This window comes from Rutilus rutilus, assembly GCF_951802725.1.
Source record: "Rutilus rutilus genome assembly, chromosome: 3".
Classification (NCBI taxonomy): Eukaryota; Metazoa; Chordata; class Actinopteri; order Cypriniformes; family Leuciscidae; genus Rutilus; species Rutilus rutilus.
In genome coordinates, this window is record NC_140211.1 from 50,474,210 (window position 1) to 50,499,925 (window position 25,716).

The window sequence follows — 25,716 nt, forward strand, 5'->3', positions numbered from 1 at the left end:
AGCTGCCTATTACATGTGTGTAATTACAATCTGTAAGTACAGGCTGTTCCATAACTTAGTTACATGTTAAGTACATTTTGTTACATGTTATTACAACGTCTATTACTAAGTACCTAATTAAGTAATTACTCTGTATCAAGGGCACCGTAAAATAAAGTGTTACCGAATTGAGTTATCGGAATCCGAAAAGGAAAAGTAGAATTGGTGCACCCCCTAATTTTGACTAGTAATAATTCACTTCGAAAATATCTGAAAATGCAATTTTGTAATAATTCATTTGGGGGATATTTACAGTGCAATGTTGACTAATAATTCACTTGTCTGAATTGACTTCCATTGTTTTGTTTTGCTTTTTATTTTAGATATCTGCAGTTAAGTTCTAATTTAAGTTCAATTCAAGCTTGTCTAATAGAAATAAAACAAAAAATATATATATTTGCTTAATTTACTTAATTAACTGTATATATCTATAATTTTAACTATGATTATTGATTAGTCAAAATGAGATTGACAGTGGTAACTACAATCTCAGAATGAGAATTGCCGGAAACAGTAACTGTAATTAACTGTAAAACAAAAACAAAAAAACAATTACAACTAGTCATAATTCAGTTTTGAGTAGTCAGAATTGTATGTATACTAGTCAAATGAAAGATATCTGAAATGATTAAATTTAGTGAGAATTATTATAACTAGAAATCATTTTAAGATCTTTTTTAATAATCTTAAGATTATTACTAAATGTAATTAAAGACATCTACAATAGTCATTCTTATAGTCAGAATTGCATTTTAGAGCTCTTTATTCAACTCATTATGGTAATTGCATCCAGGCGGTAAAGCGTTGTGGGCAGTGAATAAGTCCAGGAAATAAGTCCTTGTGTAGCAGGAGTTAAATCAGTTGCAGTCAGAGCATTAACACTTGAATCTGCTGTGTCTCTGGGAGTCATCTGGACTCAAATTATGAATTGTACAATAGTATTTAGTTTTACATTGAAAATGGATCTATGGATTGAAGAATGTTGAATATATCTTTTTAAATAAACTTAAAAACAAATATTTTGCCAATATCCAAAACTGACAACATCTATCTCAGGCAAGATTTGGAAAGAAAGAGATACAAATTAATAAACAATAAACATCTTTGTTTTACATGATGAAAATTTGATTGAGCTCTATAATAGAATTCAAATTATGTCTTGTCAAAATACCATTTTTACTAGAAAAAAGTCATATTGTCATAATTGAGATCAAAAACATTGATTGATTTTTTGAAAGTGTGTTATCTGATGCAGTTGTAGAGCACATGAATTAGATTTTTACTTGTCAAAACTGAATTACATTGGTGACACACTGGTGACATTCAAAGACAAATCTGCTTGTCATAGTATTCAGGGTCGTTTGACCAATGGGTGGCAGAATAATTTAAATGAGATTTAATTTTGTTGCTGAATAAACTACTATACATGCGCCAAACTTTATGTGTGATGCTACATCTGACAGAGTAGACTGTAGCTCTGAATGATTTTATTAAAACAAAATTAACGTATCATGCATGTGTCTGTGATATTAATCTTCCTCTCCCTCCTTTACCCAACAAACCAGAATGTAGAGATAGAGATTCTGAAAGAGGATGGGAGCAGACCAAATCATAAGGCAAAAAAATCATGCAACATGGGCTAAAAAACCTGGCAAACAGTGTTGCATATTTTATGAGTACTTTCCAATGTATTGGCAAAGTTTGCAGGAAGCCCCCTCCTCTTGTGAGCAGAGCAGCTATTGTGCAGGTCAGCTGGGTGGATGTGGTCTGATGTACGGCATAGTCTGTATGCTATTTTTGACTGAAAGGAAGTGTATAAAAATGAAAACTGTTCTACCTTAACAACCACATCTTGTTTGCGCTAGCGTTTAGATAGGCCTCTGATTTTTTTTTTTTTTTTTTTTTGGTGCAAGACATATGTGTATTATTTGTGAGATTTGTTTATGTAGGTGTCATGTATTACATGTTCAATTACACACCTACATGTATACATTCAATGTTGTTTGCATATTTTTTGTTGATGTCATTGATCTAATTGTGAGCAGCCCCTTGGTCAAAATCAGCTCGCTTATACATTATTTAAAACAAATCATTAGTATGTCAGTGTGTGTATTTCAGGAATGGGGCACATTTGGTTACATTTTAATTTTACGGTTTCACCAAAACAGAAAGCTGGATTAGAGATGATTAATCTTTTTGGTAAGTGGTAAGAAGACCAACCAGCTGTCTATGTGTGTGTGTGAGCTGCGTCATGCACTGACTTATAGTGCCGTTCTAGGCAGATGCATGTGTTGCCTATGCCGGGTTCTCCACTGGCTAGGGAAGGTTAACACTTTTTGAGAGAAATTTTCATTGAAGTAGGTGGAATTACTAACCCTAACCCATGCAGTCAGACGATCTCTTCATCCGCAAGATCTCCCAGTGTATAAATAACTTCAAGCCGTTCCCACTAATATACGCACAGATCTTTGCACAAAATAAAGTATAAATGGCACAGCAGAATTTAACACAGAATCTAATGTACTGCCATACAACCCAAGCACAAAGTGTAATTTACAAAAAATGCTATTTATGTAACATCTATTATCATGTACAACATATTAATAACCTACATGTCATTGTGTTTCAGGAATTCGGTGGAGGATGCAGCCGTGGTCTCTAAGGGCACAGAGCTTGTGGTTGGCCATGAACGGAGAGTCATGACGAGGTGTACCTGACTCAGAATAAACCAGACTGGGAGTCAGTAGGAGGTCCAACTTCAATCCACATACAATCATAGTCAGTCTGCTGGGGTTTGGCCTATAACATTAATGATTAGAGCACTGTTGTGTATTAGAATTTAAGATGGTTAATGAGAGATTGAAATCATATATGGAGCCTGCGCGGCTGTTATTTTATTCCAAGGAAGATGGTTGCGCTCAGCCCTTCTGAATATTTTAGTGAATGAGGAACCTATTGAACGGAGTTCTGCTGGCAGTGCTGGAGAATTTAGGTGTTCATGGCTAGAACAGAAACATTTGTGTCCGTCACTTAAGTTCCTCAAAAACTCCTGACTTATTCACACAGATGCAGTAATTTGGTGGGGAGAAATAAGAAAAAGGGGCAAGGGCAACTGAAAAGTAAGAGCTTCCCACAACTTCAGATCATCAGGGCATCATGCAGTCAGACGATCTCTTCATCCGCAAGTTCCGCAGGCAGAGTCCACGCCCGCCCCTAGCGAGAGTGAACTTTGACCCCAAACAGGATGGTGGTAGTGTGCGGACACGAGTCGTGGCCGAATGGCCCCCCAGGAGAGAGCCAGAGGGAACAAACTGTGACAGCGTCACACCCAACGCAGCTGCACTGAATCTGAGGACAGTGGGTCGTGGACACATAATGCAGCGCAGCAACAGTGATGTCACCCTTGGCGATTTGGATTCAACGGGGCAGGTCGGGAGGAAGTTGCTCCGGGCAGGGGGGGACAAAACTCTGACTGCGGGGCAGGGGGAGTACCTCCACAGAGAATACGGCAGCCTCTCCTCGCTGGAGCGACAGACACAGTGCGTAGATCCTGGTGCCGAAGAACAAGGCGCTCTCAGTCCCAATGCCTTGCGCTTCAGAGATCCGTTTCTTCTTTTGGGGCTGCAAGAGACACCTCCTGAGGTGGACGGCTTGTATCAAGCAAACTGTTCTCCAGCAGTAGACACTTCAAAACCAGTCAAGCCCCCGAAACCAGATGGGCTCGGTAAAAAGGCCAAACAGTCCCCTCTGCAGGCCACTCATTTTCAGTGTGAACAAGTCCCAGGCGGTGCTTGGGTGCGCAATTTTGCACACTATGACGTACAGAGTATCCTCTTCGACCTGTCGGAGGCTGCCACTAATCGGGACAGTATTGGGCGCAAAAAGAACATCACATCTGGTGCGTCAGCTGCCTCTCAACTCCGTCCGCTCTCTCAATCCACACCTTCCTCAGTTTCTCAGGGTGGAGGGAGCGGCACGGGAAGTGGGATTACTTCGGAAGATGTAGAGCAGTCTTTGCTGGACGAAGGAGATGGGAATGATAATGATCTCCTGCTCAGCTGTCCTCACTTTCGGAATGAGATGGGTGGCGAGGAGAGCGTGGGGCTTGGCCTGCACAGCAAGTGCAGGTGGAGGAGTCTTCAAAGCCCCAACGATGCTGTTTCAGTATTAGAGGAGCCCAGGGAGAGCCACGTCCAGCCCCAGGGGAAAAGTAACTACTTCATAGAGCATGCAGACCTTGGGGCTCGTTACTATCACAAGTACTTTTACATGAAAGGTGAGGGTGTGTGTGTAGCGAACCACTTTTGTTTGTTTGCTCTTTTTGAAGAAACATATCATATACTCGTTTTCATTGCTTAGTCTACTTCACTCTAAGAATAAATGTGCAAAAATTTTACTTTTAGGGGTACAACAGCTTGGGCGTTAGCCTTAAAAGAGTGGTGCCCAATACTTTTCCTGGAGATCTACCTTCCTGCAAAGTTCAGCTCCAACCATGATCAAACAGCTAATCTGAAGCAGCTAATTAAGATATTCCGGAGCACTTGATAATTGCAGACAGGTGTGTTGGAGCAAGGTTGGAACTGAACTTATCTTAAGGTATAAGATATCAACACACCTGATTCAGATCATCAGCTCATTAGTAGAGACTCGAGACCTGAAATACGTGAATCAGACAAAGGACACATGCAAAATGTGCAGTATTGGGAGCGCTCCAGGAACATGGTTGAAAACCCCTGCCTTAAGGGTTACTACTAAACACTGTAAGGCACATGTGTCAAACTCTGCTCCTGGAGGGCCACCTGCCTGGAAGTTTCTTGCAAAGCCACTTGAAGGCAAGCCTGCAACCTTAGCCATAAAAAAGCATACTTAGGGAAGGTTTTTGTTTGTTTTTGTTTTAAAGGATGGAGGAGAGGCTTCACTACACTGAATTAACCACTTTTGTGAGGAAATAGCTTATTTAATGACTAGACAGCCCATCGGCAAACATTCAACATGTTTGCTCTTAGACATTCATTTTGAATTGATCTATTTAAAAAAAGAAATAAATACTGTTTTATAAGAGAAGTCACGGACAATTGCGCGACAGGTATGATTCAGTTTACGGCACTTCTCATACAATTCTGTGGTATCTGCAAACAGTGTATGACTGTCGCACAACTCTGAACGAAATTCAAAGATGTCAAGGCTGTAATGTGATTGGTTATCAAGGCACACGTTATCCAAGTTAGCGTTACGCTTTCTCTAATGTTCGAGCCACAGACCCTCATATCTCCAATAATATGACCATTGCTGTATTCCAGTTCACTTACATATACTATGCCCTACAAGCATGTACTGTTTTTGTGAAGAAAAAGTACATACTTTTGGGTGTGTAACAAAAGAGTAGGCAAGCTTTGGGATATACTACTTCGCCATAATTGTGTCTTTAACGTACAGCTCTGTCGCTTAGTTACATGCATCCTGTCACCGTTGAGACTGCTCTGTCAATCATCTTGTCAAAGTTGAAATCCTCCACATTCAAACAAATTTCCTACCCTTTCTGATTGAAATGTAGTAGCACGTTGATCTGCCAGTCGTGGGTCTTTCATGCGGAGACTCTCCTCATGTGTTTGCATAATGATGCTTTTAAAATTTGCAATGTACAATGAATTTTTTTACAAAAGTTCACAATGCTGTTGCAGATGAAATATAATGTGTATAACATTGAATTAATATATTTGCGTTAAGTTAGATATAATAACTCAAACCCCTTTATCTAAACCTTTCTACTTAACCGTCGGACTTGCACATCTGTGAAAGGTTATCCCATTTCTACGGGAATTTAAAACTTGGCAGTTTCACAACCAGAAGCTGCACAATGTTGTGGCATCATTGATTCTTACTGTGAGTGACGACACGCTGACCATTGCAATATGGCGGGCGTGCCAGCATGTCTGGAGTGGTGGAATGTGGAATCTACTCATACATATCTATGGTCTGCACAGATCTGCACTTCTAATTCTAACCGGGAAAAGTAGACCATCGGGGTATCTTTGGGATACTCATTTGAACATTCTACGATTTGGGACACACTCATTTTAATTTCAAATATTATTTAGGACAGATAGTATGCGAATTGGGACGCAGCACATCTCTGTTTCTAGTAATCCTGAAGACCTCGATTAGCTGGTCCAGGTGTGTTTAATTAGGGTTGGAGCTGAACTCTGTAGGACAGTGATCCTCTAGGAACTGAGTTTGACACCCCTGCTACTAATATGCAACTTTTAGGGGTAGATAAGGTACAAAGTTGTCTCTTTTAGCCCCAGTGACAAGCTGTTGTAAAGGTGCAGTTTTTGTACTTTTTTAACCTTTTTTAACTTTTTTAACCATGTTGTAACCATGTCTGTTATTGCTTTTGTCAAACCAACATACTGTTATTGTATTCCTTCTTGTTCGTTTGTATTTATTTGTCTTCTAAGACCAATATTTCTGACTGTAAAGGCCCCTGCACATCAAATGTGATGCAAAAGTTTAGTGAATAACAGCGGAGCTCTTACAGCTCTTAAGCGCAGAGGACAGATCAACAATTTTGATGACTCATTCTCCACGTCAGACTATTGTTCTATTTTCTGTCTAACCAAATGCTAGGATAGGATTGCAAAGGATGCAATGCACAAAAGATTTTAAAAATGTTTTCAAACTACACATTTCACTACAAAAATTTCACTGTTTTACTGTAGAAACGGTTGCATATTAAATCTTAAAGGGGGGAATCTGTTATCCTTCATTTTTATTACAACTGTGGCTGTAACAAGCTGTAAAATGCAGCTTTGCCAGACTTTGACGTAGACAATGCGCTATTGGCTATCTAGTTCTGAACATTGACAAATATGTTCATACATAAAGACATCAATACAAGTCTGATGTCAAAGTATGTTGAAAAAAGCTCAAAATAAATGCAGGTGGAGCACAGTTCACTCAGACTCTTAACACTATCAAACAGTAGTTTGCCTATCAAGTATGCTTATTCATCTCTGTAATGAGCCTTTAAAGGTTTCACAATCATAGTTTTCTCTTATTCTAGTGTTCAATATTCTGGTGTTTGTTTATATTGTTTTCACTTTCACTATTTATTTATTTACAGCATTTTGTATTAACTATTAACTATTAATTGTTAGCATTTTGTATTAATTATTAACATCTTTTCTTTCTTGTAAACCAGACCATCAGAATTTCTTTGGCATCGACGAGCGTTTGGGGCCAGTGGCTGTCAGTTTTCGCAGGGAGGAAAAAGAGGGATCAAGTGGGTCCCAGTACAACTACAGAATCATTTTCAGGACCACTGAAGTAAATACAAGACTCTCTCACACACAGAATAAGTCGAAAAAGACATTTTGAAACATTTTCACTCATTCGTTTAAAGGAATTTATATCCTATACTTTATCATGTTTATATTTTCCTTGAGGTCCACTTTTGCTACTAATTTCCACTAGAAAAAAATGGTCAGAAATGCGACAATTTTCCACCCTCTGTCTTTACACTTTTTTGTTTGTTATGGTTTTGTTTAGAATTAATAAGATCACAAGGAAATTCATACACAAATGTACCATTTCATTTATTTTTCTCTTTAAAGAAAAACAACAACAACTCATAGCATTAGCTACATTATTACTCACTACCTCTAAAAGCACCTGTCCTCAGGCCATAACTCAGTACTTTACATAGATTAAGATATGTATTCAACTTTTGACAGACAGAAAAATAAATTAGTATCTTTTAAAGAAACGTTGCTACTATGGCCTCTTAGGAGGTAGAGGTCCGTTTTAAAATTCAACCTTTTTTATGAGGTTTTAAAGCTGCACCTTTATATAATTTTGAATACACGACTAATATGATCAACCTCAGGGAAAAAATAAATAAAACATATATGATATAACCCCTTTAAGTCTACATTATGTCTTTTGCTCTCATGAATTGGTCTTGTCCCTGTCATTTTCCTGCAGCTGAAGACTCTGAGAGGTTCAATCCTGGAGGAGTCTGTTCCCTCCGCCGCACGTCACACCACGCCACGTGGCCTTTCACCCAAGAGACTGCTGGAGTTTATTTTGCCTGATCTCAACCTACATTGCCTCAGACTGGCCTCCACTTCCCCTAAAGTCAGAGACACACTCCTTAAACTGGATGAGCAGGGGGTAAGTGATTTTACATTGAGCTGCTTTCTGCAATTGTGGTGAACTTACAAGGTTACTGAAACGCTAATAGAAATAAGGTGTGTACAGAATGCATGTATGGATATATACATGTGTATGACAGTCAAAAGTTTGGAATAATTAAAAATGTTTGTCTCTTCTGCTCACCAAGCTTGCATTTATTGGATCAAAAATGCAGTAAAAACTGTAATATTGTGAAATATTATTACAATTCAAAAGATCTGGTTTCAATTGTATTATATTTAAAAATGTTATTTATTCATTTGATGGAAAAGCTGAATTTTCAGCATCATTACTCCTGTCTTCAGTGTCACATGATACCTCAGAAATCATTCTAATATGCTGATTTGCTGCTATTAACATATTATTAATGTTAAAAACAGTTGTGCTGCTTCATATTTTTGTGGAAACCGTGATACACTACCATTTGAAAGTTGGAGTAAAAGTGTTATACTTTTAAAAGTTTAATACTTTTATTCAACAAGGATGCATTCAATTGAAGTGACGGTTTAGACATTTATAATGTTACAAAAGATTTCTTGTTTAATTAAATGCTGTTCTTTTGAACTGTCTCTTCATAATAGAATCCTGGAAAAATATTAAGTAGCAAAAAGTAGCAACGTTTTATACGTTGATAATAAAAACTATTATTAATAATTGAGCACTAAATCAGCATATTATAATGATTTCTAAAGGATCATGTAACAATGAAGACTGAAGTAATGATGCTGAAAATTCAGCTTTGCATCACCAGAATAAATTACATTTGAAATTACACTTCTTTCAAAAAAAAAACAAAAAAAAAACTTAATTCTTCCAAACTTTTGAACACCAAATATATATATATATATATATATATGTATGTATACGTCTGTGTATAGGCTTGAAAAGCGTTGTTTTCCTCAATGATACCATGTTTCCGAACAGACTGTAAAAAATAAATGTATCATCAAGAAGCTAATTTTATTAACATTGCACACTGCCTATCACATAGATGACCGCTAATAGACAGACTAAAGGCAACAAAACTTTCACATATACAGGTACACTGTTAACATGAAATGTGTCTAATGATTTGATTTCAGCAGCCTGCTTTTGTAGTTACGCTGCTTGTGCATGCAGTGTGAAACAGGCTTAGTGAAAAAATGAGGAAGAATGGTGTTGTGTGTGTGTGTAGAAAACTAGTTGGATAAGCAACCGTAATTTCATCATTGTTAATGCGCGTGTATGTGTGTGTTTGTGTGTAAAGTTGAATTTCCAGCGTAAGGTGGGGATTATGTACTGCAGAGCAGGACAGAGTACTGAAGAGGACATGTATAACAATGAGAGTGCTGGACCAGTGTTTGACGAGTTTCTGGACCTTCTTGGAGACAGAGTGCGGCTCAAGGCCTGGGAGAAATACAGAGCTCAACTAGACACCAAAAGTAAGAAAAAACCTCAAAACACACACACACACACACACACACACATGTTGGGTTTATGGGGACTTTCCATTGACATAATGATTTTTATACTGTACAAACTGTATTCTATCCCCTAACTCTAAGCACAACCCTCACATAAAACTTTATGCATTATTACACTTTCAAAAAACATCATTTAGTCTGATATATAAGCTGTTTTCCTCATGGGGACCAAATAAATGTCCTCACAAGGTAAGCACTTCCGTTATTACTGTCTTTGGGTTTACCAGGACCACACACATTTAATTGTAATTGCTTATTTTTCTTATTTTAAAAGGTTTAGGTTCAGTAAAATGTTATATTTTTAGAGAAATTAATACTTTTCTTCAGCAAGGATGCATTAAATTATTCAAATATGAGAGTAAAGACTTCTACATGGTATGAAAAAAAAATCAAATAAATGCTGTTCGTTTGAAATATTCTATTTATAAAAGAATAAAAAAAAAACTAATTATAAGAAATGTTTTTTTGAGCAGCAAATCAACATCTAATGTGACACTGAAGACTGGAGTAATGATGCTGAAAATTCAGCTTTGCATCACAGGAATAGATGGCATTTTAAAATATATTCACATAGTAAATAACAGATTTTGATTTGGTGTGTAATAATAGTGTTTGTTATTTGCAGCTGACTCCACGGGAACACACTCACTGTATACTCGCTACCAGGATTACGAGATCATGTTCCATGTCTCCACCATGCTTCCATACACATCCAACAATACGCAACAGGTAACTCACAGAACCAGAGAATATCCCCTTAAAACTGAGCACCACTTACAGTCATTTCTAAAAACCATTACTCATATTATTAACAGGACAATGATATGAATCAGCAATAGAATAACTATTAGGAACTTATATCTATCTGCAAATTGTAAATATAAATGTGTTGAACTGCTTATCTTTAATATATTGTTTGACAATATATAATATTCAAAATATAATAGTAAAGAGATGAAAAGTGTCACTGGTAACTTTCAATAAACAGCCCTTTTCAGTTTTTTTTATTTTTAGTCAAGGAAGAGACCTGGGTAGGGTTGCACCAGCTACTAGTAATTTTTTACTGAAATTGGAATATAAAGTCCACACTAGAAACCTAGTAACTACTAGCTAACTCTGTACTTGACCATTTGTTCTTAAGGCAGAGTGTAGCTAGTAGTTCGTAAGCTCTCCATAATATATATATATATATATTCCTATAGTAGCCTTCAAATACGTGACCAGAAGTTGTTGAAATGCTGTGAATTTTAGTTTATCCTTCATTCTAACTTTTGCCTTACGTAACTAACAGTAAAAATAAGTTCAATTAAATACGATACTACTCAATCGTGATCATAATGGGTATTTTTATGTTGCAAAAATAACATTCAGAAATTGTATTTGAAATGAATAAGGATTAATAAATAAATACTGATACAAAAAAACATAAGTGATGACATTTATTATGACTGATTTTATTTGACATGCACAACATGGATCGATGCACACAGCGGCGCAATGTTTAGGACGGGTTTGTGCTGAAGAGCCACTAACAAAATAGTAATATATTGCTCTATAGTACTTATTGCAGAAAATAAATAATATACATACTTACGTGTCAAAACATGAAGAATGCTTTCGGACACTTAAATTTCAGACTCTGGCACACTTTGAAAACCACTGCATTAAGGACACTTAAGTGGCCTTTTATTTCATTCATATTATATTATCTGCAAGTACAGTTTTTAAAAATGTACTACTATAATATTTGAAGTACACAAGTCACTGCATTTAGAATGAAATAATTCGAATAATTCACTACATTTAGAATACAAATGTTGTCCTCAAGCACTTCCAAGTTAACTAACTAATAGTATTTTTGTCAGAATAATATCTAAGTTTCTGTTTTCTCTATTTCTCTTCTAGTTACTGAGGAAGAGGCACATAGGGAATGATATTATCACAATAGTCTTCCAAGAGCCAGGTGCTTTACCCTTCACCCCCAAAGCCATCCGTTCCCACTTTCAGCATGTGTTCATCATCGTCCGAGTACACGAGCCCTGCACCGACAACACCTATTACAGGTAAAAGAGTAGACATAAAAAAAAACACATAAAATGTTAACAAAAAAAAACTAAATGTCTTTTTCTCCACCTTTCTCAGAGTTGCTGTAACTCGTTCCAAGGACATCCCGCTCTTTGGTCCTCTCTTCCCTAAAGGTGCACGCTTCCCCCGTTCTCCTGCCTTCCGTGACTTTCTCCTTGCCAAAGCCATTAATGCAGAGAACGCAGCTGAGAAAGCTGAAAAATTTCGCTCTATGGCCACACGCACACGGCAAGAGTACCTGAAAGACCTAGCGGAAAACTACGTCACCACCACTCCCATTGATTCTTCCACCAAATTCCCGCTGCTTTCACTGGGCGGGAAGCGCAAAGAGAAGTTTAAGGGAGCTAAAGGCGCAGAGCTTCATAGCGCAGGCGCTTTAGTGTGGGCCGTCACCGTCGTTCAGGGCGGTGAGAGCAACGGTCTTAGCCTGTCCTGCCTGCTCGGCGTGTCAGCGGAGTCAGTCGTGCTCATAGAGCGATCCACTAGAACAGTCGTGTTCAATTGCAGCTGCCGTGATGTCATCGGCTGGAAGGCCGTGACTGAGACTGGAGCTCAGGGTGGCCTTTGCCTGGATATCTTCTACGAGAGAGGCGAGGCAGTGACCATGACGATGTTGGACAGCCAAGTTGAGGATATGAAGGAGGTTGTCCAGAGGCTGGAGGTGAGATGTAATGCAGTATGCAAATCTATATTACTTAAAGTGCCCCTATTATGCAATTTTAAAGGTTTCTAATTTGTTTTGGAGGCCTCCTAAAATAGGTTTACATACATCCAGGGTAAAAAAAAAACTTTAATTTTCTCATAATATACATTGCAGCATCACCTCTTTTCTCACAGTGTCTGAAATGGTTCGATCAAGGATCTGGTCTCTCTAAATCCCTCCTTTCTGAGAGCCTACTCTGCTCTGATTGGTCAGATGGCCCCGTCTGTTGTGATTGGTCTACCGCTTACAGTTTGTTTCGGAAACAAAACTCCTATTACCATATATAAATTTCAGCTCCTGAGGCTTCCTCAGCTCTTGATACACAGTGATACAAACAGTAATGATGGCGTCGGTTTTGCCGTATTAATTCCAGTCCAAGTCCTTATCCTTTGGAAGTGCATGCGAAGTGGATTTGAAGACTTGTTTCAGGCACTTCCGAATATGTTCTTTCTTTTGGGAGACAATAACTCCATTTATCTGCACTTGGATTTTTAAAATTTAGAAGACCTTCACAACCAGCTATATTAAATGCTACATGAAAGGTAAAATCTGAATAAGTGTAATAGAGGCACTTTAATCCCATGAATTGTTAGCACTGTGGGATGAGGGATTTGATTTCAGAACATATTGTTCGGTATATCTGTAATGTAAATACTATTATTGTGGGCTTTGTTAATGTTAATTGTTAATTCATACCGAATTAAATCGCAAATATAGGTGCATCTGCTTTTTTACTACATGTATCTGACCTTCATAAAATGGTTTTACTACTTTACTGTATGCTTTTACTGCTGCAGTAAATATTAAACATGAGCATCCATCAAAATACAACAAAACTGTTGACATTTGCAAGTGTGTAAAGCTATGTTGCACTCTTGAATTAAAAAAAGACATACCATCCATACAATATTATTACAAAGTGGGGATTGTCAATATGTTACCCTGGATCACAAAACCAGTCACAAGTAGCACGGGTATATTTGTGGCAATAGCCAACAATACATTGAATGGGTAAAGATTATCGTTATCGACCAAAAATCATTAGGATATTAAGTAAAGATCATGTTCCATGAAGGTATTTTGTACATTCCCTACCGTAAATATATAAAACATTTACTTTTGTGAGTGAATGCAGCACAATCACGAACATAAATGGACAACTTTAAAGGCGATTTTCTCAATGTTTAGATTTTTCTGCACCCTTAGATAGTTGTATCTCTGCCAGATATCCTAACAAATATCCTCTGTTCTATCCTAACAAACCATACATCAATGGAAAGCTTATTTATTCAGCTTTCAGATGATGTATAAATCTCAATTTAAAAAAATTGACCTAGGTTTTGTGGTCCAGGGTCACATATAGGTAAATTAATTAACCACAATTCATTTTGTGATTCCAAAAATGTCAAAGAACTGCATATTGTTCAATAAAAACTATAGATGACAAGAAAAAAATATGAAAATATGGTTTCAGTTTACATCTTGATATGTTGCTGTTTCTTGTTCTCACCAAAGCCGCATTAATTTAATCAAAAATTCCATAAAAATAAGATTTTGAGCTTTTATGATATGCAGTATGCCATTTTAACATGACACTTCTATGCTAACTCCCCTGGTAGCTGGTAACACGAGGTTGTGAGGCGCGTGAGATCACACCCCTGCGGGACGGAGTAGGTCAGCCTGGCTTCCTGATGAGCGAGGAAGGCTTTGTAACTGAGCTGCAGCGGTTTGGATATGCAGAGAGCGGTGGGCTGCAGTTGGGGGCTCGTGTTGTTCGTCTCTGTGGTCAGGTCCTGGTGCACCTCAGCCAGGAAGAGAGGAGCCGACTCCTCCGCACGGCACAGAAGATCCACATCACAGTCATTCCTCCAGACGAGAACGGGAAACCACGCAGGTAATAGAGGTGATGGCTTATTTGCGTGTGAAAGAGGGTGGACAAAATGGAGAGATGATGTAAAGCACTCATACACTGCAGTGATGTTTAGCAAAAAGTGGGCTGACTAGTAAAAATAGTTAGCAGGGAGTGGAGGATGGAGTGCTAAACTGTGCATATACAGTACTGTGCAAAAGTCTTAGGCATGTTAATATCCTATATTGAAGGTTTCTTCAAGCATCTTGGAGACGTTCCCGCAGTTCTTCTGGATTTAGTTTGTCTCCGTATTTTCTGTTTCTTCATGTAATCACAGACGGACTCGATGATGGTGAGATCAGATCATACCGGCTGTTGTCAGATTCCTTGTGCATACAGAAATCTCACTGGATTATTACAATTAATGGCAAAAAGAATGTTTGGAAATGTAAACTGATATTTCCTACTGACACACTACAGCTAAAGATATAAATAACTGACTTAAAACATGTTTTGGGGGGGGATATTAACATGCCTAAGACTTTTGCACTGTACTGTATTTATCAAACTACCATTCAAGCATTTGGGGACGGTATGATTTTTCAATGTTTTGAAAGAAGTCTCGGTAACACTTTAGTTTAGGGTCCAATTATTAACTAGTTGCTTATATTAGCATGCATATTACTAGGGTATTTGCTGTTTATTAGTACTTATAAAGCACATATTAATGCCTTATTCTGCATGACCATATTCTACATCCCTTAATCCTACCCCATACCTAAACTTAACAACTATCTAATTAACTATTAATAAGCAGTAATTAGGAGTTTATTGAGGCAAAAGTCGCAATTAACTAAAGTGTGATCGAAGTCTCTTATGTTCACCAAAGCAGCCTTTATTTGATCAAAAATACAGTAAAAACAGTAATACTGTTATTATTACAATATAGATTTAGAGAGAGAGAGAGAGAGAGAGAGAGGCTATGTCCCTAGGGAGGGAAACAGATGGATAGAGAGGGGAAGGAGCAATTGATTGAAGGACAGATCTCATTGTATTGTGAACATGTTTTAGCCAGTGTTTCACCAGCTGGCCAACTATCATTAAATTTTCATAATGCTTATTGATGGATCTAAACCAACACACACAAATACATCTTGGTTTAAAACTGTATTTAAAAGAAGAAAAAAAAAAAATCTATATAAAGCGACTCACTCAGCATGATGTACATGAGTCTTTTATTATATAACATACTTCAAAAAAGAGAACCAAAATAGTAGCATTGATCTTTTCACCCATGACTAACTATGCTGAAATAAATAAGCTGGAACTTTGAGGTTTTCACTACCGTTGCTCTTCACTTTCTTTTCCCTTTTTTCTTGTTCTTGTGTCTGAGTTCAGGAGTTTCTCTGAGCTTTACCAGAAAGCCATCCAGGACGCAGAAAGCAAATCCGGAGAAGGACGATCGGGCGAAGCCTGGGTTCTGGATGACGACGACGATGAAGATGATGGTGATGGTGAAGAAGGGGAGGAAGAGGAGATGAAAGAGAATGAAAATAAGATGGATGACAGTGAAACTCCAAAGCAGGAACTACTTGGAGAGCAATTGGTATTTCCCGAGCCCATGGATACAGATTCGCTCCTCTCCCCACCCAGCTTGCCCCTCTTGCGGGCAACTTCCCTGCAGGACAGCATGAAGAGTCAGACCCAAGAAATCATCCCTGTCTCTCTCACACGAAGCTACTCATTAGAAGGACACCCTCCATGCCAGGACATCTTTCAAGGGTATACAGATTTCTGTTTGCCTGCTTCTGATTTCAATATAACACTTAATAGTTAATAACAACAACAACAACACTGCCAATGGCCATCAATTATTTTGTAAATCAGCCACAATTTGACACACACTTTGCAAACAAACTTTTACTGAAAGATGGATCTGTAATTAACTATTAATTCTAATTCGTCACCTGTGGTAACTGGTTGTTTTGATGTGTTAGGACTCATGTACAGTTAACCCATGTTGCAAAATCATGATTAGGACTCAAAAAAAGTTGGTCATGTGTACCAAACGTATACTTAAAAGGAAAAGCAATATTGTTTTGACATTTTATAAGAAATCGGCTGTGGTCTTATGTGGCGCTGTAAGGTGCATTCTTTGAAAATTATGAGTTCTTCTAACACCAAAAGATTGCCTCTCTCAACCTTTACAAAGCACATGTAAATGTTTCACCATTGGTTCTTTGGTTACCCTTGTGAAAAAGAAGTGCACTTAATTGTCTTCAATGTGCACTTGTAGTGTACTTTACATCTTAAAAGTATATAAAAAATAAAATAAAAAAGAAACGGTATTTGCAGATAATATAATATTAATAATATAAAAGGCCACTTAAGTGCACTTAAATACAGTTCACTTTCATGACTACAGTATGTTTTTTTAAGTGCACTTTATAATAAACTCAAATTAAACATTTCAATGTACATTTTAAATCATTATGTTTTAATAATGTTTTCTCACGCTTTAAAGAAGTACACTTATTTTGATGTGTTGACTAACATACTAAAACCCATGTAAAGTACATGATGGTAATTTTAACTGTAGTGTGTTATTTCGATATTACATTTAGGTTAGTTCATATATTTAAATGTGGGCTACTAAACTGCTACTTCATTTGAAATGTGTAATTACAAATACATTTAAAGACATGACATACAAGTGTCAGTAGAAATTACATTAAAGTATTTGAGTTTACCACAAATGCTTGTCAGTACATTCTGCTTTACTTTAACTATATTTTAAAGACAATATAAGTACTTATTAAATTACATATAAACAAGTTCTTAAGTCCTAATTAAGTGGTTCATAAAAGCACTCTAAAGATAATTTAAATTCATATAAATTTAAATTATAATATATTTTCTTTTAATTACAGTTAACATTCAGTTAAGCAAATGTCCTGAAAAGTTACATTCAATTCACACAAGTATATTCTTTTAAAGTATTTCATTTCAGTAATACAGTAAGTACTCTTTTTAAAATATGCTAAAGTACACTTCTTTTTCACAATGGTAAGGAAGAATATGCATGACCATTTTACTTGGATAACACTCACAAATAGACAGCACAAATATTAACTAAATTAAAGAGACTTTATTCGTAGTAGTAAAGTGTGAAGCCATTGGATGTTGTAAAAAAGCAAGACTTATTTCCCAGCCTCATAAAATCTCTTGGTTGTTGACACAAATGAGCAGCTCAATGTTTGCAGAAAAGTTTTTATTCTATTCTTTATTTTAACTAATATTTCTCTCTCTATGAATGTGTATGTCTGTCAGACATGTGTATGATAATGTGGGGCTGAAAGTAAACAGGCACATCTATGAAAACCCTGGAGAGCTTAGGGACGAGACCCCTGACCTTATACTGGCAGTCAAACCTAAAGTGCCTCCAGAGCTAGTGGAAGAGGTATGAAATACACACTTTATGACATTACTTTGTTTCACAAGCTGATGGGAGAAACATTCCTTTGATTGATTGTCAAGGCAAGCAAAACAATAGGCACAGATACAATGAAGCTTATTGAGTTGTCAACCTTTTCCTTCACTAAGACACATTACTTTATTGGAACAAAAAAACATAAGAAAAAGAAAGAAACTAACTGCTATAGATTGTTTACTGCACCAAGCAACTTGAAAGTAAACATTAAATATTAAGGATACTTCTTGTTCTGGAAATAATTTTTTTTTTTAAATCCATGTTTCAAGATGGATTTGTAATCAATGCATTAAAAATGTAAGTGAATCATTTACCTCTGCTATGACATATGACTTAGAAACAGCATTAAAAGCATGAACAACTTCCAGAATAGCACAACAGATATCAGCTCCTGAAGCATGGTCTGCTGCTGTTGTGTATGCAGGATCCTGCCTCCCACACAGAGGGCATCTGATGGATCAGCTTGTAGCTCTCTGTATTTGGAAAGTGATTGTAGTGTTTTTAGAAGGGTTTTTAACCTCTGAGATCCCTCTCCCACTCTCTCTCTCTGTCCTTCCTGTATGTTCACTGTTCCTCCCACTTCATCTTTCCCTTCTTCCCCTCATAAAATCCCTTTCTCTCTTGCTCCCTCTATTCCCCACATTTTCTCTTGTCATATTCATCTTAATTTTTCTTCTGTTTTAAATGCATGAGTACATTGAGAAATAATTATTTACCGAAACGTTCTGTCTTACAGTATAATCTATTTTCTGCTCACTTTCATGCAATGATAAAAAAATAAGCTGTAGAAATAACCTGATATAGTTTATACTGCAGTATATCCACATTGCAGATGTAAAAAAAAGAGAAAAGAAAAAAGATTTCTGCTATCTTTACAGTTTTGACTTTTTTTTTTTTTTTTTTTTTGCCATGTTATGAATTGCTCTGCTGCCGCTGGAAAGCAGTGCTGGGTAATCAGATTCCAAAAATTAAGTACTTGTAATTAGATTATATTACATTTTAAAATGAACTTTTTTATTGATGACATTATTAGCCTACATGTTATTGTCACAATGGCAGTAAATTATTCATAATTCATTGATTCTACTTCTTTTTTTATCTTGTAAATTTTCTTTTCTATAAAAGTCAACTGCCATTCAGAGGGTCTTCCAGGTTTGTGGAATTGCAAACACAGACCAGCCACTTTACAGAAATCAACATTGAAACATTGCATAGCCTATCTAATCAGCATCTAATCAGGTTCAGGGTTAGTACCTAGATATTACCCAGTTATTGCAATTACTATAATAAGTAAATATGTACTGTACATGGGGAACAGGACTGTAAAATAAAGTGCTACCAATAACTATTTTGTTATATACAATTACCATAATATTTTGGTCGTTACACTAATTGATTGTTTGATTCTTGCGCTCTGTCTAGTTTGGGCCTGATCAGGGGACTGAGGAGCTGCCATCGGTCAGTGACGTGACCATGAGATCTGCCTGCAGGGAAAGTGCAGAAAGAAACTCCAGAGCTCTGAGCCTCCATAACTCCATCACTAAGAGTAAGTGTTTCTTAATGATACCACAAAACATTATGCGGTAAATGTATTATTTTAAAAATAATTGTGTAGTTAATGTTATAAGTTTAGACCACTGTTGCTACAGTAAGCCATTATTTGCAATGGGATATTAAAAAAGCCCTCAAATAAGCACTTCCACAATAGCCGTGTTTTCACTGTAGTGCCAAAAGCGAGCGTGCTAGTGCGTGCCAGGGCCAGTCGCGTTTCCACTGTCACTTCTGGGGCTTGATCAGGCCTCATCGGGGCTTCCTCAGGCCAACGTCCAGGGGTTTTTAACCCGCCAAATACCTTGGTCCAAAGCGAGCCAGCTGGGGCTTGAGGAGTTGTCAATATGAACAGAGGCGGTCAATACCGCTGCTCATATCCATTGTTATTATATTAGGCTACCAGCAGCTAACTTCAAAATTTAAGACATTTTAAACAATTTTCACTTTCAGACACCAGCGAGTCATAACCTGAGACGTTCACTTTGAGGGAACTCAAAGCTGCGTCTGACGTTGACGCTATGGGAATGTTTATACCCAGTATGCCATACTGACCTAGTGCCTGTCCTAGTATGAATCATGGCAAGCACAAATCTAGGACAAAAGCACCTGGGACACCAGAGTGGAGTCCAAATCTAAGTTGTAAAACCTCACAAATGTGTCTGGAGAGGACCAGTCTGCCAAATCACATACTTCTTAAAGTGATACCCCTGACAATAAGGCTTTTGAAGCCACCATATTCCCCTGACAGCCATAGGTGAAAGCCGACACCACACCTCATAAGCAAGAAAATTAGCCTCGACTATCCACTTGCTCATAGTCTGTTTGGTAGCTGGTGAACCTTTCCAAGGCGACCCAAAACAGACCAAAAACTGATCAGACTTCCTCCACAGGGCATCTCTGTGGACATAAGCGTCCAGTGCTCTGCCTCTCCTGGACTGACGTCTGGAATGGAGGAGGACAAAAGGCTTGCAAGACTATAGATTGTGCAACATTAGTTGGAACTAGGGATGGGACTTTTTCTCGACAAAACGACCGACATTCGACACATGCTCCACTCGACAAAAAAAATAGAGTGTCGACATGTCGAGGGGGCGGGGCTTGTGGGATTTCCAAATTGCATTTTTTTTTTTTTTTGCCTTTTAATTTATTACATTTCCTCGGTTACTTTAACCTCGGTTCCCTGAAGGTTTGCGTTGCAAACGCTATGAGAAAACTCCTTTTCTCGAGAAAAGAACGACCATGGTGTGTAAACAGAAGCAGCAGCGGAAATGGGCGGCGACAGCTTCTTACAGTTGCGGGAGCTTTTTCCTCAGCGCCGTCAACAGAAAGAGCGTTAACTGTAGGTACGTACACACCGCCGCCGACTTGAGCTGCAAAGAAGCTCTGGCCGCCCTGTCAAGGACGCTTGTCAAAAAGTACGGGGAAGCTTGACCGCTCTGAATGGTGAGTGCGCGCTGCGCGCGCGGCCGGGACTCGCTCTCTCTCTCTGCTCGTGCGTGCGCGCTTAAAATTTCATATTTTGTTATGAACATTCACCCGCCAGTGTGGCGGATAGCCTTTTGAGATTTACTCGCCAAACAGAAAATCTACCCGCATTTGGCGCTTGGCGGGTGTTAATTTCGGACCCTGATGTAGAATATTTTCCACCCTCCGCATTGCTGCTGCTCTTTAAAAAAAAAAAGAAAAAAAAGGCAGACAATCCGACAAAAAGTCGACACATGGGCCTCGACAGTCGATTTCCCAAATCCCGTGTCGTTCCCATCCCTAGTTGGAACCTTAGGCATTTAACCCGGTTTAGGGTGCACAAAGTTTTTAACCATGCTGGGAGCTTATTCTAAGCATGAAGGGGAAACCGACAAAGATTTCTGTCGATCTCCTGCTCTCTTAAGAGACATGATGGCCAGTAAGAACATAGTCTTTAGAATCAGAAATTTCTCTGCAACAAAATCGGGGCCAATATAGGCTCGAATGGTGCTGTGGACAGACCTTCTAGTACCAGAGCCAATTGCCAAGCCAGAACCCTTGCATGGCTTTCAGGCCTTATCCTCATAACAACTTAGGAAACGTGACACCAGTGGGTTTCTCCCCAATGACTCAACACCCAAAGGTGCATGGGAAGCAGCTATGGCCACCACATACACCTTCAAAGTGGAGGGGTATAGCCCTGCAGGAAATTGGTCGATCCCCCTCATTAGCCAAAACCACAATTTCCATACTGGTCGGGGTGATAAGTCGTGCCCCCTGCTTGAGACCAAAGATCCCTCTTGACGGGAATCTCCCATGGAGAGACATCAGGTCCGAGAACCAAACTCGGTCCCGGGGCCATCGCTAGAGGAGGCATTGAGTCTCGGTGGCCCCGGATACCCTAGTTGCGGCCCTAATGAAGTCACGTGTGTGACGTGACTGATGACTTCATCAACACAGAGACAAAGAGACATTATTAAATGTCATTCTTTTTATGTTAAAGTATTGAAAATGTCACATCACATGCTTCTAATATTAGATATTTACTGTATATATACAGTAGGGTACAACAGGGCTAAAGGCGCACCAGGGGAAGTCCTTCGGATGAGAAGTTAAACTGAGGTCCTGACTCTCTGTAGTGGTCATTACAAATCCCAGGATGGCCTTCAGAAATAGAGTAGGGGTTTAACCCTGGCATTCTGGCCAAATTTGCCCATTGGCCTCTGTCCATCATCATGGCCTCCTAATCACCCCCTATATATACTGATTGGCTTCATCACTCCGTCTTCTCTCCACCAATAAGCTGGTGTGTGTCCAGGTGGATGTTGCACATTGGTGGTGGTTGAGGAGATTCCCACCTTCCATATGTAAAGTGCTATATAAATGTAACAAATTATTATAATTAATTATTATAAGTCATACATTTGCTTTTTCAGTGAGCATGCTTATTATACACTGATTTATTTGTATTAATTAGTCAGTCGTATGGTTCCATGAATGTATTTACAAAGATACAACCTGCATTGCTATAATGTTATTATAGTTCAGATTTATTTCTGTCAAATACGTTAATATATTGTTATTAATAGATGTGTTCTTATAAATACTTTTTGTAAAAATTGGATTCTTTGATGAATAGAAAGTTCAAAAGAACAGAATTTATTTGAAATAGAATCTTTTTTAACATTATAAATGTCTTTAACTTTTGATCAATTTAATTCATCCTTGATGAATAAAAGTATTGATTTATTTTATTTATTTCCCCCCAAAAAATAAAATAATAATTCTTACTGACCCCAAAACTTTTCAGATAAATGCTGTTCTTTTGAACTTTCTGTTCATCAAAGAATCCTGAAATAAAAATGTAAATAACTGTTTTCAACATTGATAATAATGCGAAATGTTTCTTGAGCATCAAATCATCATATTAGAATGATTTCTGAAGAATCATGACACTGAAGACTGGGGTAATGATAATGAAAATTCAGCTTTGATCACAGGAATAAATTACACTTTACCATATATTCACATAGAAAACAGCTGTTTTAAATTGTAATAATATTTACATAATAATTTATGTACAAACAAATTTACATAATTTATATAATATATTATGATAATATTGTATTTTGAATCAAATAAATGCAGCCTTGGTGAGCAGAAAAGACTTCTTGTAAAACTTTTGAACGGCAGTGTATATTTTTTCTGCAATCATACACTATGGAAGTAGTGAAAATGACTAATGAGCTGAAAAATGTATAAAATATAATATATAATGTATTTAGCTACATTGGTATGGTTTCAGCTGTTAGGGTTTTGCTCTGTACATTAGCTCAGCTTCCTTTTGTTCTTTTGTCTTGGCGACAGGGCGGCTCTATTCCTCCTCTTCCTCTGGGAGGTTTCATTTTCCCTCGCTCCTGCATAAGCCCTTCTCCTGTAAACGCTACCTTTCAAAAAAAAAAAAAAAGCTGATCTACGACCAGCCTTACATCCATAAGTAAATTCGGCAAGCTTTAAAAGATTCGAATCAGGGCATTGACATTTTAAAATGAGTGTAAAGCTTTGGACAGATGGGGGCCAGGCTAGGGCTGGTTGGGATAAGGGGTATTATATGGCCTTAAATCAAGACGCTGTCTCTGGGCCATCTGTTCGGTGCTGCCCCTTGTTAGTTGAGCGGTTACATCTCTCCAGGCTCTCTTTTAAAATGCATACGGGTGTGCATGTGTGTTATTCTCTTTACTCAAGCTTTTTTAAGCCAATCCCCAGAATGTCAGTAGGAACCTTTCACTTTGAACAATTTGGGGGATGGCAGCAGAAGTCATTTGAAAAAGATGCAAACCTAGCCTAACTACAACTACTGCTTAGAAAAAAACTAACATATATCGTTATATTAACAACAAAACAGTCTCCATTTTTGGTGGCTTGTTGCAGGATGAAGCTGTCTCCAGAAAACGTTTACAGAATTGTTACTGTATGCTCAAAAGGGAAATAATACCTAATGTGACAAGGAACCAAGAGATCAAAAGAGGGAACTGCGGACTGCTTTAACAACTTCAAATCATGTTATGTTTTAATAATCTTTTGTAGTGCTATAAAGTAGGCCTAAACTTATTTTGATGCGTTGACTAATATACTAAAATCACATGTACCTGATTATAATTTTAACTGTGTTATTTGATATTACAGCTAAAGCTGTACTGAATTGAAACTTCATCATTACAAATGTGTAATTACAAATATATTAAATTGAATGTACATGAAAAGTTTCAATAGAAATAACATTAAAGAATATTTTAGTTTACCATAAATGCTTGTCAGTACATTCAGCAGTTCACTTTAACCAGTAACTGTATTTCAAAGACAACAGAAATCATTATAAATGTACATATAAAGATGTACTTAAGTGGGTCAAAAACACTCTAAACTAATATACATTTCCATTTAATTGCAATTAAAATATTATTATAAAGTATGGTATTTCTGTAATAAGTAGGCTACTCTTTTTAAATGTATGCTAAAGTGTACTTTTCACAAGGCTATTTATCCACTACAACTGCTAAAGTGCTAATTTACACACAAATTCCACAAATTTTAACAAAATTCACAAAGGCACTTCTAGTAGATTCCAAGAAATAATCAAAACTTAAATACTTTCCAAAGAGCTTTTTTTTACAATATATTTTTGCTAATTTCAGTTCTCTCAGAGACAACAGATTCATCTGAGGAAGAGTGGCAGTCGATTGCTGATCTGGCCAGCGCCTGTCGGAACATCCTGGAAGCTTTGTCTCGAGAAGGTGAGACAATTTTCAGTGGATGAAATGTGTTTGAGCATGTGAAAGTCTGTCTAGTCTGTTCACTGAAGAACGCTGGTCTGGTAACTTTGCAATGATAAGATGGAATATCACTAATGTCATTTCCTGCTGGGTTTCAGATCGGAAGTCAGGAGATGGAACTCAAGAGACTATGACCCAGCCAGGTCAGACGGAAACCAAGTTTAAAGACTTCAAGGACAGGTGAATGACTGTGCCATGCATTCTTTTGACATTCGATTATACTCGCAACATGAGGAGAGACACAACTTAAAGAGAACTTTAAAATGACCTGCCAAAAACATCTACAGTATGCACTTGTGGTAGATTTTCCCCTACGCCTATGACTTAAAGGAGCCGTATGTAAGATTGTGGCCAAAACTGGTTCTGCAATCACTTTCAAATTACTGTAGAGCGGTGTATCCCCTCCCCCTCCCCCCTGACTCGAGGTTGCCAGATAGGCTGCAGGATCCAGCACGAACGTTTGTAGCTGCAGCTGTGGTAACTAGAGCTGAGCTGGCAACCCGGATGCCGAAACACTACTGACTTCGTGATTGGTAGATAGGTGGAGGGTGGCGCTTCAGGCCAAAACACCACAACATGACAACATCAACATCAGTTGAGGGCTGCAACTTCACTTTTAAATGACAATATCCTGGCCGGACTACTGTTGTCAGTGATATAAGTATTTGAAATGAACATCATTTCTTAATGTCTAGTGACATATCAGGGCCATTTTATGATTAATTGAAATACATTTCTTACATACAGCTCCTTTAAATTTACCTTGCTGTTCTTTTGAACATTCCATTCATCAAAATTCCAGAAGAAAAAAAATGTATCATGGTTTCCACAAAAATATGATTCAGCACACTGTTTTCAACATTGATAATAATAGAAATGTTTCTTGAGCAGCAAATTATAGCATATTAGAATGGTCCAGCTTTGCTTCACAGGAATAAATTACATTATACACTATATTCTCATTAGAAAATAAATTAAAGTGTAATAATATTTCACAATAATACGTTTACTGCATTTTCTGTATACTGCATGCTGACTTTAGTATA

General features: G+C 37.6%; 1 protein-coding gene across 5 annotated transcripts in view; it reads left to right on the top strand.

Annotated features, from left to right (window-relative positions):
* sipa1 (signal-induced proliferation-associated 1) overlaps positions 1–25,716 on the top strand; it is a 57,569-nt gene that overhangs the window by 22,956 nt on the left and 8,897 nt on the right. For all 5 annotated transcript variants that reach the window (XR_014626694.1, XM_084403737.1, XM_084403734.1 and 2 more), the window contains exons 2-14: positions 2,669–4,315; positions 7,241–7,365; positions 8,023–8,211; positions 9,479–9,653; positions 10,321–10,424; positions 11,601–11,758; positions 11,838–12,441; positions 14,103–14,377; positions 15,731–16,114; positions 17,663–17,792; positions 19,245–19,368; positions 24,533–24,631; positions 24,769–24,850. Coding sequence is in view for 4 of the 5 variants with exons in the window: in XM_084403737.1 (XP_084259863.1) it covers positions 3,196–4,315; positions 7,241–7,365; positions 8,023–8,211; positions 9,479–9,653; positions 10,321–10,424; positions 11,601–11,758; positions 11,838–12,441; positions 14,103–14,377; positions 15,731–16,114; positions 17,663–17,792; positions 19,245–19,368; positions 24,533–24,631; positions 24,769–24,850 (3,569 nt within the window). In the remaining variant the exon portion in view is untranslated. The remainder of the gene's footprint in view (positions 1–2,668; positions 4,316–7,240; positions 7,366–8,022; positions 8,212–9,478; positions 9,654–10,320; positions 10,425–11,600; positions 11,759–11,837; positions 12,442–14,102; positions 14,378–15,730; positions 16,115–17,662; positions 17,793–19,244; positions 19,369–24,532; positions 24,632–24,768; positions 24,851–25,716) is intronic.